The 19,552-nt window shown below is 35.4% G+C and overlaps 1 protein-coding gene across 3 annotated transcripts in view; it reads left to right on the top strand.

The window, feature by feature from the left end:
- SCFD1 (sec1 family domain containing 1) overlaps positions 1-19,125 on the top strand; it is a 55,360-nt gene extending 36,235 nt beyond the window's left edge. Inside the window, exons 16-23 of one of the 3 annotated variants that reach the window (XM_054198671.1) lie at positions 361-423; positions 1,451-1,526; positions 3,979-4,032; positions 8,697-8,749; positions 11,332-11,365; positions 12,613-12,678; positions 16,720-16,788; positions 17,775-19,125. In XM_054198671.1, coding sequence (XP_054054646.1) covers positions 361-423; positions 1,451-1,526; positions 3,979-4,032; positions 8,697-8,749; positions 11,332-11,365; positions 12,613-12,678; positions 16,720-16,788; positions 17,775-17,798 — 439 coding nt within the window. In that variant the 3' untranslated portion in view covers positions 17,799-19,125. Of the gene's footprint in view, positions 1-360; positions 424-1,450; positions 1,527-3,978; positions 4,033-8,696; positions 8,750-11,308; positions 11,366-12,612; positions 12,679-16,719; positions 16,789-17,774 lie in introns of those variants that run through there. The other 2 variants (XM_054198670.1, XR_008465951.1) reach the window with 2 other exon arrangements.
- Positions 19,126-19,552: the final 427 nt, after the last annotated feature.

The following is a 19,552-nucleotide window of genomic DNA, read 5'->3' as shown; positions in this document are numbered from 1 at the left end:
ACACTATTGAACATGACACATAGTGGTGTACTTAATGATCCAAGACAGAAACGACTTACTGAATTAAATGAAAAGTCGTGCTAGTTCAGTCTCCAAAAAAAAAGGGCCATGCTGCCTATCAGTTATTTTAGTTTTACATGGTATCAAAATAAAGTCTTTGTCTTTAAATATAAAATGTAATTTCTTTCAGTTCCTTAACTAAGATATTTCTAGACAAGAGGGATGCATGTAATAAATAGTAACTTCCTGAAAGAATTTGAGAAGCAGAAGTTTTTTCACTTTCAGATGACCAGACTGGAACATTCTTACAGCAGTATGTGCCATGAGATAAGCATTTGATTTCTATCCCCGCTTTCACAGGGCTTTCACTAAGATGGCTTCGGCTCCAACCAGCTATGGAAACACTACGCCTAAACCTTTGGGGTATGCTTTTGATTAATTTTCTGTAAGCTTTTGGGTTCTTTTAGCTTATTTTAATAGTACTGGAAGTGTGATTAGTGCTATACGGGGCCCAAAATAAAACATTTTCCCTGTTTGTTAAAAGTTTTAAGTTACAGAGCACTCATCTCCCCTTAACAGTGCATAGGACTTACACACAGGCAAATGAAAGGATCTGTGACTAAATCCACAAAGTAACTTAATATAGTGATATCTGTACCTGCACGTTAAATGTACGTGCTCTCAAATGAGAAGAATTCATCACCGGGACATGGATCTATGACAGCTATCATTTTGAGCCTTATTTTAGTCAATGGCAGAAGATAAGAACAGCCCTGTGTACTCAAAACTGGTTCCTCTCCAGGGCTTGGAGACTTTTAGGGATACAAGAACACACTGCTTTTTCGTTAGGGTGTCCTTGGACTGGGTGTCTGTCTGCTTGTTGAAAGGTGTAGTTGTTCATATCAGGACATGAAAAGAAAGATAACGACTGTGCTAAGGGTATATCCCATACAGGTTATGGGACTCAGGTCTTTTCCATGCTTAGGAGGATTTGAATCCTCATTACAAACTTTACTTTCAGGAATGCACTGTCACTGTCATAAGGAAACTGTAGCGCAGTATGGTTAGAGAGAATTCCAGTGCTGTCTCACTTGGAAAAATTACTGTTTGTTTGGTTGGAGACACTGAGCATCTCTGTTAACTCTGGTGATTAGGATACACACCTGAAAGGAGCACTCAAATCCCTGCATCACTGAAGTTGTAAAATAAACTGTTCAATGGATTAAAGACTAGAACTCAAGACTCCTATTGATAGGTGAGGTGCTAAATTATAGGTGTATTCCCATACGCTTGGTTGCCATGTGGTTGGAAGGATATATTTAATAACAAATTGAATGACTTGGTAGTTAAGTCTCATCAACTTTATTGGGCATTGGATGTCAGCATAAAGTTTAAGAATGCAAATTAGAAAAAGAAGGTCTTACACATCAACTTTATTTTGGTTTTTCAGTCTGTTTTCACGTGTTATGAATACAGGATCACAGTTTGTAATGGAAGGAGTGAAGAACTTGGTACTGAAGCAACAAGTAAGTTTAAAAACCAATATTAAAAAAAAAGCCTATCACATGAGCATTGTTAACATCTAGAAAAACAACTTTCAGTACCTCTGTCATATCAATACAATTAGTGGTACAATAACAAAACAAACATCAGCCTCTGATGGTGGACAGATCTGTCATTTTGTAGCTTCCAGTCTTTAGACAAGTAATGAATAATGTTCAAATTTTCTTTGAATGCCTCCATTTATATAGAATTAGATTCCTGTATGTGTGATTAAGATTGATGTTGGCATTATAAAAAAAGCAGCTGTGGAATACTCAAAATAGACTAGACCTTCATAAACAAAAAGACCTCTCCATGTCTTTACTTAGAAGAGCGTGTATTAAGTGCATCTATTCCAGAGTGATTGAAAGGCTGAAAGTGTTCATTCTCTGTCCACTTACAATTCAAGCATTTCTAGTTTTCCCACGTAGGTAATGTACAGCAACCGTAATCTTGAAACGTGCTTGAAAATCAAAGTGTGTTTATAATGACATGGCCACCTTCAAATATTCACCTAACTTTAGAAAATATTTCTGAGCATAACTTGCATGCAAATTTCAATGTAAACCCCCCAAAAGTAAACAAACAGCAACAAAAAAAGACACTCATTGTATAACTTGTTGTAGCTGAAATTTTGAATTGTGGTTCCGAGAAATCTGCTTCCCTGTGGAGGACACATTGTTTTCTCCAATATGCACTTTCATCAGATGGCAATAAATAAATATTGTCAGTTAAAAAATCTTAATTCTGTAATATTTTGACATCAAGATTTCTAAGAAAAAGATCATTTGTCATATTATATTATATTCTTAGTGGAAGAACCAGAATTTAATTTAGAAATACAGCATATCATAGAATTGCCTAGGTTGGAAGGGACCTTTCAGATCATCTAGGCCAACCATCAACCTAACTCTGACAAAAACCATCACTAAACCATATCTTGAAGCGCTATGTCTACCTGTCTCTTAAATACCTCCAAGGATGGTGACTCAACCACTTCCCTGGGCAGCCTCTTCCAATGCTTGATAACCCTTTCAGTGTTAAAATTTTTCCTAATATTCAATCTAAACCTCCCCTGGCACAACTTGAGGCCATTTCCTCTTGTCCTGTCCCCTGTTACTTGGGAGAAATCAGAACTAAATAAAATGAAATCTCACTCTAATTAAATGTGCATCTTTTTGACGTAGGTAATCTTATCGTTGCTGTTGTTTGTTTAGTCATCCTGTTATATACATGATTTATGCATGGAAAGTATCAACTATCATATAAAGTTTTTAAAAAACTGTTTCTGTGGCTTTTTTAGGGTAGTCAATGAAATTAATTCTGCAGGAATTTCACTATGACTAGATATGATAAGTTGCATTGCACAGTTATAAATCAGTGGTACGTCATGAAATATAGTTGAGGAAACTGTTCTAAATGTGCAGCTTGCCTCTGTTATATTTTATAGAGAGATCTTCAGATAAACTGTTACTTGTAACAATAGATAATAATTATATTAAAAATGACACTTCTTATTCTTCTCATATTAAACATTTTGTCATTTAACATGCGTGGCCTTAAAAAGTTAGTAGTATTCTTGAGAAAATGGCTTGCTTTGTTTTGGGTTCTGAGTGAGTAAGAAGCCACAACGCCGATGTTTTCAGGATATTTTTTTTCTGGCTTTTAATTCCTTCTCCGGGTGTTCTGGGGTAGCCAAATAAAATACTGTTATTCCTCATGTTTAAACTTGATATAGGTCTGTGGTATTTCTATTAAATTTAACTTTTTATTTCTCATTTGATCACTTGGGGGTTTACATTATTTTCTTACTAAGCATTTTTCAGTCTCATTTATAGATCATCCTTTGGAATGTCCTTTTTTGATATATTCAGTCAACAAGACACATTTCCAATTCCATTGCTATGTACATTCTCCCTCAGTTTATTATAACTAAAGTAGTTTGACTATTTAATACTTCAGATCTTTTGTCCAAGCTAATGTTTCTCATCGTAAATAAGGAAAAGTCATCTTGAATCTGCTTTTTTTACCCATTTCTTTGACAACATTAGTTCTTTTTTAGAATCATACCTTTAATTCTCGTCTTCAGCTTTAAAATTTTTTCCTTAATCTGCAAAGTATTTTTGTAATAAGAATTCATACATCATCACGTCTGCATATATTGGTAATGTCTAAATACAACACTATTCCTATCTTCACACTTTTTTGTGCTTTCTGTTCATCCCCTAGCTAGATGCTCCTCAGATGTTTGCATTTTCTGTACAGAAGGGTAATTTAGGTGGTGATAAAAATGCTCAAGCTTTACAAAATAGAAGAAAACCGTTTAAAGTAGTATTTCAAATGCTGAGTAAACTACTCCGTAAATAGTAGTGTGCCTGTGAATAACTCTTACTAAGCATTTCAGCATTCCCATTAATTTCACATTACATTTTACAGAATCTACCAGTCACGCGTATATTGGACAACCTTATGGAGATGAAGTCAAACCCTGTGAGTATAACTGCCTTCACATGGAAAGAGGTGGAACAAGTGAAATCTTGAGGCTGTGATATGTAATACGCCATGGCTATATTTTTTTGAAAATAGTGCAGTTAAATCTAATCACGCAGTAGCTCAAGAACAGAACCATTTTCGTAACTGTTTCACAAGATTTTTTTGCATAAAAATAGTTTCTGAACAATGACAGTTTATTGCATCTGATTGGAACTAGTGGTTCTGAGTTCTTTTTCTGTTTTAAGCTTCTATTACTCGTGTGCTATATGGGTTTCTGTTGCTCCTGAATTTCTGAAAGTTAAACTGTGGGCTGAAATTTTTTTGCATCAAGGTGATTTATTTATTTATTTATTTTGAGCGCAATTTCAGAGGTAAAATAGTTATGGAGAGGTATGTTAGAGAAAATTTTGTTTCCCACATCTTCAAAGGTTTGCTATTTCGAGGAAAATGTTTTCATACCCATTCAGTCTTTCAGTTTGCAAGCAGAGTTGGTTTTGTGCCAGCCAAGTCCTCTTTTCCCCTTGTTTCTGTGAAAATTTACTCAGACTTTTGAAATTTTTAAATGGTAACTAGATAGTCAATTTACAGCTAAGAGTAGCTCTAAGTCTTTTTATACGTAGTATATAGTCAAAGCAGTCTTTTTTCTTAATAAATTTTGTTCCTTCAGAACTCTTACCTAGGACCATCCTGTGCACAAACTTGCTCTGAAAAAATCACCTGTTAAAAGTAATTTAGAAAGCTTTAATATGTTTGCCACATTGTATCAGTCTTCCTGTTTTAATGACATCCATGTCAGACAGGGAGATGCAAGTGTAATACCTCACACTGGTTATTAGATTTACAACATTGTTCTTAGTCCACTTTCACCTTCAGGTATTGACTAGATGTAAAGGTAGATAAGTAATGGTAAAATATGAAAATGATCAACATGCAAGTAATCCTATCTTTTCTTAAACTGTACTTCATAGATAATATATGTCATGATTGTTTGCAGAAAATTCGCTTTCTCTTAATGAACAGAGAAATGGACACTGTTTTCAGTGGCAGTGGATTGTTGTCCCTATTTTCAAGACCTGCAAAAGATGTACAGGGCCAATTTTAGCTAGTCAACCAGCAGAGGTCACTCAGAACACTTAATACAGAAAGCTGAAATTAAAAACTACAGATAACTTACAAGTAGGTGAAAAATGAAACCATTTTTTTTTTAAATAAACACTAGCTTCCTCAGCCTACAAGTTTAGGAATTGATTTGGAAAAGTTTACAAGTCATATGGGGTTTTTTTGCTGACTTGATACTGTCACATTTCACTTAGCCAGAAAACGGCCACAATCACTTTGATAATTTGGAGAAAACATTGATCTAATCACATGAAAAAGCAGATATTGAGCCAGTCTGTCAGACAGAGGCTTTATGTTTCAGTGCCATCTCAGAGACTGGAATTCTCTGAGGGAGAGAGGGAGTCCTGCTTTTCAAGTCATAGGAGACTGGGCAAGCCCTAAAGCATGATTCTAACCTGTAGGAAAGTTGACAGCAGCTTTTTGAGTAAGTTTCGGCTAACAGAAGCAAGCCAGGGAGTCATTCAGGAATATATTTAGACTTGCTGTGCAAACAACAGAAGTGAAATTGGGTCTGGAAAAGGACGATATGTAGAAATACACCACTGTGGCCTCTGTTCATCTGATGTTTGAGGTACTTTTCTGCTCACCTCAATAGAAAACTATTGCACTGCAGGCAAAATAAAAAGGGAGGGGGGAAAAAAGCTTAACGTTTTAATTTTTTTACAACACAGTAAAAAACCTCCTTTATAGTTTATTGAATCTTACTAACCACAGTGGTGAGTGTATGAAACATACATACAGATAAAAGTTGTAATGCAAAATTAGAACAGATTATTGAGAAGTCAAACAATTATTACAATGCATGTAAATAATTAAAATTATTTTCTGAATATAAGGTGCAACAATAAAGTAAATATATGAAATGTACAACTTGTACCACCAACATTCGAAATATTATTGTCAGGTGAAATTTTAAACCTATTCAGAATGATAAGCTGCGCAAAACTCTGTAGGGTTGTCTGTAAATCATTTTGTGTTTTATTTGTCCCTGCGGCTTCTTTTGTCTCCCAGGGACAGCTACCAGGAAGGACAGATGAGTCTCCACCTGTGCTTTCCAAGTTTTTCATAAGCAGGAACAGATAGAACACTTCTCAATAATACCATCCTGTAATTTTTAAAATTTGTCTAGATTGCTTAACTGTAGTTAACTTTTTCTTGCAATATTTATTCAGAAACATTCACTGATGACTTTGAAGTAATCCGTTACTTGGGTTTTTTTAATAGTACCATTTATTGGGCGAAGCAAGTTTTTAAGCAATTGCTTTTCATAAAAAATTCATAATTGTGTTTTCATAAAGGAATGTTCTGTTCATAAATCTAATAACGTAGCTGCTTTATTTTGTAATCACTAAATAGAGATCGAATAAAACCTTCAATCTTCCTAACACCCAAAAAAATCATGTTGTCAAGCATACACAAATTTTAACCCATAGATATGAAATTGACCACCACGTGCTACAGAATTATGGAGCTTCTTTTAAGTATCTTCCACAAAATTCTTGAGGAAGGACTATCCTTGATAAGTAAACCGTTAATATTTTTATGACAAAGTACCAAAGTCTGTCAATATAGTATATATATTTGTATTGACTTAAGAGGTAGATAAATCTTCTTTGTGTTATATATGAATGGAACTGTATTTCAGTTAATTTCATCCCTTTCAGTGAATATGTCGTCTTTCAGGCTTAGGATATGATGTCGTAGCCTTTCATGCATTACAACGAACATTCTACAAGCGGGGGATTTCCTTAATCCAAACTAGTCATGTTTGCTTCTGCAGAAAAAACAAATACAGACTGAAAGTCAAGGATATTTCCATGGGTCTTTTTCCATTTTAATTTGAAATTTTGAACATTACGTTTATAATTTCAAAAGTTTGAATTTTCTTCTTGAATTTCTTGGGGAAGTCAGGAATTCAGTTGTGTGTAACAAAACCACTGTGCAGTTGGTTTTATTGGCAGACAAGCTGTTTTTTAAAGCAAATAAAATCTAGTAGGGTTACTTTCCCTGCACCCTCAGAACTGATTTCAGCAAGAATGGTGTAGTTATACAACAAAAAAAATAAACTAGCTTATCACATTTCTATTACTTTACCACTTTTTGTATATCTACTTACACAAGCCCACAGCAAAAACCACAACAGTAATATGTTCAGGAGGAAATGTTTGTAATGTTGGTTTTTAACTCTGATTTTAGTTCTGGTGTTAATCTGTAATTCATTCTAACAAGCAGGGAAGCTGCAGCTCTTTATCCAAGTTAAATATTTCTCATATACCTCTAGGTTTTAGTCTAGCAATATCTGTCCACTCCCAACTCTCTCATTACTTCGAAGTTGCTTTACCACCTTTATGTGCAAGGCTGCCAAAGTAACGAATGCTGGCAGACTTTATAAATGCAGTTGAAATTCCCGCTGGAGCGTATAAAAGCATTTTACAGAGGTTCAGAGTGAAATTAGATCTCAATTAAATTTTTTAAAAAGCCAAACTTGAGGATAAGAGACTTATTTTCTGTAATTACATAAAAGTCCTTAATATCAAATAGATTTATTTTCTGTGTATGTAACCACCACGTGTATACTAAATATTTTGTAGTATTAGAGATAGTTATGCTTTGTGAGCTCTAATAAATTCCCCAGATAACGTCTGCTACTCCAGAAGAATTATTTCTGCTCTACAGAATCATCAAATCACAGAGATCTTGCATGTAAGCACCCAGATGAAATGAGCTGTATTCCTGCATGCAGTTTATACGCAAACTAAACTTCACAATACCTGGGTGAAAATGTAATATAGAAACAGAAGAAAGCCAAGTAGTTGTCAGAAGGAATTACTAAGAAGTTTTGTTTTTCATCCGTAATAATTGGCTAAAATCCTGCTTGTTGCCAAGAAAAATATTGGAAGTGCCTCAGTGTTTTGTGTGAAGAAGAGATTTTTTTTATATATAATTTAGACAGTCAGACTTTTCAAATTCTTGTGGAACTCATTTCTTCTTCAAGAGCTTAATTTTGGTTTAATAGTAGTCATAAATCATGAAATGAAAAGGGTAAGTTATGTAACAGTAGCCGATTTTGATCTCTTGTATTTAGCACTCATTGCCATAGAAGTGTTTTGTTTTATAATATTGAATCAATAGCAGATCTCTGTAACCTGGAAAATGTTAGCATTTATAACTAACCATGTGATGTTCCTCTTAAGCTGGTAACACCTTAATTTTTCTTTCTGCATTCTGCCTTTCCGTTGGGATTTCTTATGCAACACATGCAAGTGTATTTTTTGGAAAGTGTGTAACAGTTAATTTTAGATGAACCAGAAACAAAAAGTTCAACAGCCCTCTTCATAGCTCTCGCACTGTTGTTTATTCTGTACTGGTTCAGTTATGTACAAATACTATAAATATTAGCAGACACCGCAATTAGTTTTGAATGATGTGACTGCTAAATGGGAAATGACGTTGGTTTGAATCATGTTTAATGTAATAGATACAAGCAGAAATTCATAAGCCAAAATTATGATCTTTTGAGATAAAAACATACTTTTTAATAGGAGACGGATGACTACCGGTATTTTGATCCCAAGATGCTACGAGGCAGTGACAGGTGAGTTCATTATGAGTTTTGCTTCTTTCCTTATACCCTGTGAAAAGGCTAACTTAAGAAACCCCGTTTTATTTTACTTGCTGACCACAAGTAATTAGTTTTAATCATTAATTCTAAGTCAAGACAGTTGGTGTTGAAGGAATTCACAACGGGAACTTGGATCAACCAGATAAATTTTTATAACACTGCAAAAAAAATCTTCGTTCCAGTGATGGAACACGCTGCTAACACGTCCGTTGGTTCAGTCACAGAAATGTATACTAATATTTAGCAGTAATAAATGTTAGAATTCTTTATAGTTGTACTGTTGGGTTTCTTGGAAACTTTGTGGGTTTTCACTGTTAAATTAAAAAGTCATCAGGTAGTGCACTAAAATTTCTTTTTAAACAGTTTAAATCACTTTTTAATCAGTTTAAATTTGAATACAACCCTTCTTCAGTAATATGTTAATAACTTTGCAAAAAAAATTGTTAAAAATGGACTGCATTTGCTCTTGTATAGGCAGGTGCACTTTTTATATTCATGAGCATATGAATGGACAGTTGGATATAGTTTATTTTACCAATAAAAGAGGGGAAGAGGAATTACAGTAGACATTTATAAATTTGTATCTTTTGCTCTATATCTATCAGCAATAACTGTTTGATAATCTCACCTCCAATATCCTAGAAACAGAGAAGGTACTTAGTTTTAACATACCTTCTAAAAATAATTTTCATCGGAGCTGTGGGAAAACAATCAGCTCATTTAATTGCAGTGATTTATTACAGGATGAATGTGGATAAAGTGGGTCCAGACGTGGTTTTAGTTGTTTGCATTAGAATCTGTCCCTACTTCCCCTGTTCTTGAATCATGGAAAGTGTATTTCTGACAGCATGAATAGGAAACAAATTTCAGATAACATATGTTTTCTTGGAAAGTATTATTACAGACTATGTAATTTCAACAATAAGCAGATTTTGAAAGCATCAAAGAAAAAAATTACCAATATTTTATGTATAATTTTGATTGCAATTTTCATTGTTCTGTTACACTTTTACAGCATTTCTGGAGGATTTTGTGCAAAAGTGCAAAGATTAGTTTTATTAAAGCCAAAGGGTTTTTCCTCATGTAAATGTGCATTTTTACCCACTCCACGTATTTCTTATGTTGCTTTAAATAATGTAAACATACGCATTTACAGCAGTTCATAAATGTGCCATTCTCTGTGCCTATAATAATCGTCATAGGGGAAAAACTTTTAATTTCTGATTTGGAGTTTGTTTGCATTTTTTACATAAACGCAAGTTATGTTCCTTAAATCTTATTTGAGCATGACAACAAAACTCTAGTATAGGGGTTTGTCTAAGTCTGCCTTCAAATATTCATGTAGATGAACAAAAAAACCTGTTTAGCTGGCTTAATAAAATATTAGTAGTTTATAATAACAATATTAAATAGTATAATTAATGGAATTATATTAAAAAGTGACTAATTTTTTTTCATAACCTACTCCCGTTTTAAGAAATACTGGTATTTCTACCTGTTATTTTTTAAATAGCATAGGAACTGGGTTACTGCAGTTCAGTCTTAGCAAAACAGTATCTTTATATCCTGTGTAAAGCCCATGTCAAAGTGTAAACAGGCCTTGCTCTCTGAAAGGATGACACAAAATGTTTGTGGATTTATTACATCATATTCAAACAATGAGAGAATTGGGCTGCCAGTTCTACTTATGGGGAGTCTGTAGTATTCACAACAGATCAAAACAACATATTAGAGTGAGCCATTCCCTCTTAAAACCTATTTTTCCGATGCACTGGAATCTCTGTTGAGTCAATTGTTGGTCACTCAGAGAAAACTTCTTGAAATAAGGGAAAAGAGAAGTTGAAGGGAAACATGCAATGCTTTTAATCTGTGTGAGAACATAAGACGTATTTTACTGCAAGGGGCTGCAGGCAAGTACAGGGCAGGAAGGGCAGGAGAGCGGACGGACCCTCTTTGCTTTCTCCCTTTATCCCTTCCTCCTGAAGGTGCAAGGTGATGGGGAAAAGGTTTCTCCCCCTCTCCCTGCTGCCTCCCTGTGGCTAGGACTGAGGAGGAAGAGTCTGTACCACGCAAACTCTAACTTGCCCCTTCCTCTTCAAATCATTTTCATCCTAATGTTGTTGCTGTGGCACCTGACAGCAGAACACATACCTGCTGCCTGTAGGAGATTTTGAAGCACCAGTAAGTATATATGCAGGCACTGCAAACTGACTGGCTTGCCTAGTTGAGATTCCAGTAAGCAGCATTTGTAAGTGCCATGAACTATGCTAACACTGATGAAACGTTTTACTCACTGTATTTGCTCCTAGCTAGCACCACTCGAGTTAGAGCTTCAGGTATTAAGTCCCATAGAATGAAAGGTTTTCTGTAATAAATCATTTAAATAAAATACCTGTAGAATGAATGCATAAAAGCAATTATTTTTCTATTTTGTATATTTTTCTAATATTATATAGTATTCCTTAAACGTGGTGTGTACATGATACTTATTTTGCATATTTATATTAATGCTTAGTAAAATCTAAGTTGTAGTTTGTTCCTGTTTCTTTTTATAGCTCAGTTCCAAGAAACAAAAATCCGTTCCAGGAGGTAAGTCAAGTAGAAATTATTTTTCAGTGTTCCTGCGTTAAAAATCAGTTTTTGATGATCGTGATTAAGAAAACGAGAGGTCTTGTTTGCAAAAACCACTTAGACTAATTATATCTAGTATTAATTATAATTAGCTGTTATTCTGAAGAAGTCTATTCGTCTTCGAAGGACTATGTAAGTGTTAACTAACACTGTAGAAAAAAAAATCTAGATAATTCTTCTGGAAGTAATTACATGGATTTATTAATATCATAATTGGGTACTCAGCAATTTAACCCCCCCATTTTTATAGCAGATCTTTAGAGTGCTCTCTAGATTTAATCCTTTGGTCTTAAACAGCAGTGTTGCCCACTGATAGAAGCGACAGTATTTTAAACGATCTCTGCAATTAAAGGAATAAAGCAAAACAACAAATGTTGTCATTTTATACAAATGCCAGTAACTTTCGCTATTTTTCAACATAAATATTTGCAAATAGTAAAAGTGTTAGTTATCTGACCTTACTAATAAGTTTCATAAGCAAAAGCTTTGCCTTGGCAATATACAAATGTCTCAGGTTTCTCTTGAAATGTCTTAATTATCCTCCTGAACAAAAGAAATACCATATGGTGTCATATATACGGCTAGCAGACAGTCATAGCAAAAATGTCAGTAGTAACATAAGGTCTATATAAAATTTGTATAGTGTAGTCAAACAATTTTGGATAGTGAATGTTAACAAAAATGATGCAACTCTTAACTTTCCTTTTTCTCTTCATTAATTGTTCTCTTTTAAGCATAACCCAGAAAATACTGATGGCCTTTACCTGTAATATTATAGATTATTACCAGTAGTAAGGCCGGGGGGGGCTGAAATAATGAAAAAGTATATTCCTTTATAACAGAAGTATTTTATTCATGTCCCGAATTAATTCTTAAGCATCCTTGGAAATATTATAACTGTTCCTATGGACACTGGAGACATCTCCACACAAAAAAATAACATGTTAAAACTGCCTGTGTGTCACATGTTTCTTAGTAGTAGGTAGCGACACGTTAAAAGCTCTCAGCTAGCAAGCTGCATCCTACTAAAACTCTTCTGGTACCTTCTTTCAGGTAGGAAGCTAGTGGTTCTGTATCCAGTTCTTATCAGACTGCAGTGTGATTAGGATGATTTTTACTGGGGGTTTAATGATTTGGTATATATTTTACTATGAAACGTTAAGATTTTGAATGCATACTCTGATTATGTGTGTGTTGCCTTTTAGGCAATAGTGTTTGTAGTTGGAGGCGGCAACTATATTGAATATCAAAATCTTGTTGACTACATAAAGGTACGTGCGCTTCTGTCAGTTGTAGTCTATAACTTACTGATAGAAACCAGTTTTAGCAGGGTTTCTGTAACATCTAGTGTTTAGAAGGTTAAGTCTATGAAATTAGCCTCAACATCCTTATTATATACAGAGTCTGGGGAAAAGTATGTAAGAAATCAGTAGAAAATGTGGATTATTAATTCAGACCAACAAAGAGTTGCTGTTTCTGGTATTTTTGCTCATGTTGCACTTTTAAGTAAATAAACTGCATTCTGCTTTATTTTGTCTTCATACACACTGTCATGGTTGAAAACTGTCAGCAGCCATACCTAACTGAATTAACCTGTCATCTGTACTGATACATCAGATGCTGTCAGTTTTGCTGTTCATACTGTCGTAGAGTCGTTACTAGCTTGCATTTGCTGCTGTTAAATAAAGCAGCTATAGTGTATCATAGCCTTCAAAGTAAGGAACTGCTCAGAATTCTCTAGTTTTCATAAATCTTGCAAAAGAGATGCTATAGTGCTTTTTCGTATGCAACTTTGCAATATAAAGTCAGTTCAAAACAAGGCCCACAGATAACAGTATCTTATTTTACAACAGTCTTACGTGAGCATAATATCTTTTGTTTCAGAAAACAACATAATGCAAATACTATGCTACCTGTCAGAGCAAAGATCAGATTGGCATCAGTATCTGAGCATTTATTATTTATCCACATTTAGAAGTTTTCGCTAATGAGTTAATGGAAGCTCACTCTTGATATGCTGCATCATTTGATTCTGTGTGGAAATCATAAGAGGTGTCATATGCACAAAGAAGAAAATAAAACATGACCAACTATGTCATGCTGGTGTAACAGATTCCGGTTCTCTGGCTCCAGCTGGCCAGCCTGGCAGAACACATGTACACCAAAAATCAGTGGATGGAGAAAAGTAACTACATCATTACAGTTCTTGGGGGGAAGGGGTGGGATTCAAGCACTTCCCAGGAATAAAAATACAAAAGGAACCTTGATAAAATTTTGAAGTAGGTAATAAATTGTTTAAGAGCAGCAGTATACCATTCTTCCTTCCTGATCTTAACCTTGTTCATGGTCAAATCATCCTATCCTGTAGTGGATTGGATTAAGGCTTTTCAGACAAAAGAGTAAATACAGAGCATTAGTCACTGAAAAACACTTCTTCCACAAAACAGGCACATGAGAGTTTTCTGTCCAGGTAAATCTTGAAGACTGTAAAGACAGAACATGTGTGATGAGTTGTTTTCCCCCTCTTAACAGGCAGCCATTTTGCAGCAGAGCTGGTCTGGGTAGGGGAAAGGAGAGGAAGAGGAATGTAAGCTAAAGAAATTATTTAGGCACTTACTATTCTTGATAACTAATTATAGCATTCAGGGGCATCTGCCTATAGCAGAGTACATTGTCAAACTTTTGGCTTTTAGTTTACCTAAAGCCACTTCAGGTGCCATATCAATTCAAAAGATGCCCAGCAATTTTGTGAGGTATAGTTGTTGCTTCCTACTAAAATAAAACTGAATCCCCCAGAGGCTGATACGCTTCTTGGAGATGTAGCTGCGTACTGACAGAGCTGAGATTTGCTGTGTATGCATCTGTGTGTGTATATACAGAGCGTTTGTATGGTGACAAGTTAAACGCTTGGCACTTCATACAGAGTGGCAGAAAAATGAAATTTCTAAGGAATAAGAGGGCAAACAGGAGGTCATTTGGTAAACGGAGAGGACAGAAGAAACTGAAAACTATAGGAATGGTAACGTTAGATCTTAGGGAAGAGTTGGAAGTTGGACATAGTTTTTGTTCCTCTGGAACCTGTGGACAGAGGTTTCTTCATCGTCAGTTGTGACAGCTGAAGGGTGCTGTATGCTCCTCCAGTCAGGCTGCGTACTTGGTCAGTGGGAGATGCCCTCCCAAGGGGAAAGACTCCCTCGCCTTTATTCCACTTAGCCGTTTGCTCTTCAAAAAACAAGGTTAATGAAAGCCTTAATTCTACCTCCCAATGCCCCAGAGACTTGTCTGTCTCTCCCAGGTGACTCTTACAGTCTTATCCAATAAAATTTGTTTTTCCATGTGGTACATTTCCAGCATCTGTTTCAACAGATGTAGCTTATTAATTATTCTAATATTCAATCAGTCTTCCTCCAGAATAAAAAAAGAGAAAAATCAACAGCTCTGTTCTTGCAAGCAGATACCACAAAGATTTTATTCACTGCTTTATTTTTCTAAGCACTATCTGTTTTGCCAGTTTGCCTCTGAAAGCACAGAGAAAGTATTTTAAAACTTTCTAAAACAGGAAGCAATGTTCATTCAGCTTTGACATTCTGCGTTTTTTTGTAGCAGACCTAAGAGGAACCCTCAAATTCAATTAATTGCAGTTCTGTGCTAGAGTGGACTATCTCACATCATCAAAAAGCAAATATTTATTATGTCAGTAAGGCAGATTATGCCTTAAAATAGATATATTGGCCAAGTGCAGTTCAGCATGCTGAAAATGTGTCATCAAAATCGCATGCCATAGGGAGCCTCTAAGAGGAGACTAGCATACTGTTTTAAAGGAATTTACAAAAGAATTTAGCATGTCCTTTAATTTCCTTTTCTATATGGTCAGAAAGGTACTGCTTGATAATCTGTTCCAATCTACCTGTGATAGACATTATCATTTATTACAAACAAGTTAAATCCAGCATAGTTTTTCCCTCATTAAAAAATACTGGACTTTGAAGAGTACTGAGTTTTAACATTAAAAAAAAAAATTAAAAAAAAATTAAGTGGTTTCTACTTGGCTCTGTTAATTGGAGATATATTTCTTTATTTGAATGGACTGAGTAATTAACTCGTAAAATGTGTATGCTTTTATTTAAAATCATACTTCTAGAAGAATATGTATGACAGGCTGGAAGCATTACATGAATGTGTATTTTAGAGCTGCCTGAAAGACAGCAATCCCATTTCATGATTATTTGTATCATTCACGATTTTTTTTGTTGGTATAGGCAGAAACAAATGCTATTCAGTCATGCTACTGAAAGGAGAATCTGTCAACACACCAGTTTAGATCAAAACCAGACCTGTTCGGGCATCCAGATTAAAAAAAAAAAAACTGGCCTGAAATGTGGGAAGATGCAAGCTCAAGATCCTGCTCAGCAACGAGGATAGTTTATTACCACAAATCATTCAAAATTAGTAAAGATGAGGGCCTTAGGCTTACCCTCTCCTCAATTAGCATGTGACCACCAGCTAAATTAGAATCTGCTTCTGTTACTTTCTGCTGAAATGGCACAATTCGTAATATATGTGAAATAAAATCATTTTGTCAAGGCTTATGTTCCTATTTCACTCTTTAGCAGGTAAGTTTTACCTAGCTAATATGGGAAAATGCAAAATAACAGTGAAACAGAATTCTCAAGCCTATGCTTGGACTTTAAGGTACTGTGGGATTATTAGCCCAGCACTGGAAATAAACTAATTTTCACTTCCAAAATGCTAACACAGGACTTTGGCAGCCTTTTTACTGTCCAGCTAACACTATTAAACCATTCACTGCAAGTTGGGTTTATTATGCATCCGATTGAAATCAACAAAATATTTTGTCTCAGGATCCCTTTACAAAAAAATGCTGGTTTTATCATTGTCATATGGAAATGAAGTACAGATAAAAGTTTTCAGACTCTAACACAACAGAACCAGTAAATGTGTTGTCACTATTCTTAGAGCAGTGCCCTCTTATTTTAGGGGGTAGGGTTTGCTCAAGTAAGGTTGTCCCCTTCCCCAAGCCATTCTTAGATACATCAGAGAACTAAGCCTTCTAGCGAATATAATTGTGTCAAACGCCCCATGGTTTCTACTTTCTTTCTGTGTCTGGTCTCTCATTTTCCACTTCAATTTAATTACGGGGGGGGTTTCTCTGCTGGAACAACTATTCTTTCACCAGCCAAAAGCATAGGACAAACATCATCAAGATTGGGGTTTTTTGCTGTACAATTAGTTTAGTCCACTTCTGCTACTCTGTTAAACACTTGGTTGCTTCCTGGCTTTTCTTTTTTTAGGGTAAACAAGGCAAACACGTCTTGTATGGCTGCAGTGAACTTTTTAATGCTACACAGTTTATAAAACAGGTAGGTACCTTTGATAACCTCTGTAATGTTTATCACTTCTGTAATTGCGTGTTGACTTATTTACCTTTACATCTTTCCGTGGACTTAAAAAAAAAAAAAATTGAAAGATTAATACAAGTTACTGTTGTCCGTTTTCTCTTGATTGAAATGGGAGTTTGGAGTCAGTATTTTTAATTAACTTTTGAAGGCCTGTGTTGTCAATGTGAGTTCACGGGTAACGCAGGTGAACAAGTTCATAATAATAGCTTTAACATAAATCCTAATGAAAAGAAAAATTACTCGGTTCTTGGTGCTTTTCACAAATAACCTGTCTTTCCAGGCTATTCTAGTGACTTACACAAGTTAAAAACTGCTTTTCAACTATGATCTTGAAACCTTTGTCCTAAATTTTGCTGTTTATAAATACTGGCCTAGTGGGAGCTTGAGGTTGTCCATACCTGTATTAAAATCAATCTTTTAATGCAGTTAAAAATGTTATCATTGCCATTACTTCTCTATGCCTCATTCCAATACAAATGCAAAATAAAAGTTATTCACAGTGGTCAGCAAATACTAGCCCTTCAGGAGCTGTCACCACCTATGGTTTTACTTCCTACTAAGATGAGAATTATTGTTGAATTATTCAAGACTATATGTAGAGTTATTCAACACTACATTTTTAAGAACTAGATTTATTCTTGTTGCACTTGAAGGAGAGAAATCACACTTAGCAGCTTTTAACTCTTCAGTGAGCTTAATTAACTTTTTTTGTTGACTTGACTGTGTACGCTGCACCTTTACCCCAAAATTCATTCAGATCTTAAGATGCGAAGCTCAGATCCCTTCCTGTGAGGGTGTGCATTAAATATTCTACTACCTATGTACTTTCAGTTGCAAGGAACAACCAAAGCTTATAGGACAGAAACGCTTACTGTGTGAACTGGATAGTAGTTTGACTGAAAGAATGAGATGAGCAACCTAATGGTTTTCTGTCTCTCCCTGTTCAGCTGTCCCAACTCGGCCAGAAATAAGACTGAAACACCATTACCTGGACAGTAACGTGACAACGAAGAATTGTTACGACATTCAGATATCCTCATATCTATAATTTTGTCATGATATTAAAACTTAAACCCATTTCATTAATATAATAACTTTTTAAAAAAATCTGTAAGTAATACAGTGTATATCAACACTTCGGAAATAAACCTTAAAACCTGCTATATTTTTGGTGGGGGTCGGTTTCACGTTATTACCTTTTAAATGCAGTATTAGCCATGGCATGTGGCAGAGCTGGCTGAAAAGCATTTTCGAGTTCTTAGATATATAGTTTCTGTTAAAAAAAGCAATAGCTTGAAGAAAAGGTGAAGTCTGTCTTTAGGAGATGTGTTGTTCTTGAAAGCCAGACTGTCTTTATTTAAGACAACTGGAAAGGACAAAACTGCCTGTTGGGACCACAAACACCCTTCGTGCAAGAGAACTACTACTTCTAGTTCTTACCCTTTTATTTTACCAAAGTCATTATACTTGTACTTAGATTTGTGCAGTCTTTGCTTGATGGGCCAAAGATGTGCTTGAAGTTGCCTTCAGTACAAGTCCCTGATACAGTAGTTTAGCTTTTCTCTTAAGGTTAAGAGAAAATTGCTTACCTACACAGTCACAGTTTCAAACTGTAAAACGGTGAAATCTTTAATAATTTTATTCTGCACTTTTTATTGTAACTGCTTTGACTGTTACATTTGGGAAGAAACCAAGTCATGCTCACAGAGCAGCTCTTAATGGTTTATAAGCACTTATTTAAAATACACTTTTTAACAATTGCATTAGGTAGGGGCAGTTCAGTAGTTCAAAGAACCTAATGATATAATTAAGGAAACAAGCAGAATGAGGGAAAGAAACCTCTGCAGACCACCACTTAATTTAAATGCCCTTAGTAGTACAACACTATCGGATACAAATGAAGATTTCCTTCCAATGTTAGGAGAAAATTTTGCTAGGATTGATGGTGTTTACATCAATTTGAATGGAATGTAAAATAGCAGCTTTTTCCCCAAACACATCAGTACTTTGGGTGATAGGAACGCTGCTCTCGTTACCAGTTACGGATCCAGCACCACTCTGCATATGAAGCTCCACGACTGGAGACTGCAGCACTTCACTTTTTACTTAAGTGATAGAGTCCAAAATGGAATCGCTTCGTGGTTAGTCCAGTGCATTGGCTGAAGCAGCCCTAGGAGTAATAAGTTTGTAAGTAGGTATGTAGGAACTAACTCCAAAGTTATCACAACTGAGTTCTCCAGGTCTGAAATAAAAGGTCTTGAACCGAAACAGCCTCCTGTCCCTTGTTTATTGACACTCAGTGGAGGGACCTGCTGGCTCTCCTGGGTTGGGTGGGTCGTTAGATGTCACCCACTGCTGACAGATGGCTCTGGCTCATAGGAAGCCGAGCTTGGTCAGTGTGCCAGGCTTATGGAAAAATCAGCCACAGCAGCAATGATTTTTCTATGGCTTCAGAGAGAATGTTATTAATTTTCTTGCAGTGAATAATTAGATGATTTGACCCACTTCTGTTTTGTTTGGAAATGGTTTAGTGACCCTCCTCCCTGTAGAAATCTCAGTCTTTTTCAGAAACATTCAAATATATTGTGCTCCTTAATGTGGTTACATGTCACAGAGACATGCATGCCTGCCTTCAAAAGCATTCACAATCTCCCTGTTTAATCTACTGATGCATCATAAATTTTTATCTAGAATTATAAACCATTAGGTAGTTCAATCGCTGTAA

This window comes from Rissa tridactyla, chromosome 4 (genome assembly GCF_028500815.1).
Source record: "Rissa tridactyla isolate bRisTri1 chromosome 4, bRisTri1.patW.cur.20221130, whole genome shotgun sequence".
Classification (NCBI taxonomy): Eukaryota; Metazoa; Chordata; class Aves; order Charadriiformes; family Laridae; genus Rissa; species Rissa tridactyla.
Note: the sequence above shows the minus strand (reverse complement) of the source record. Positions and strands in the feature narration are given on the sequence as shown.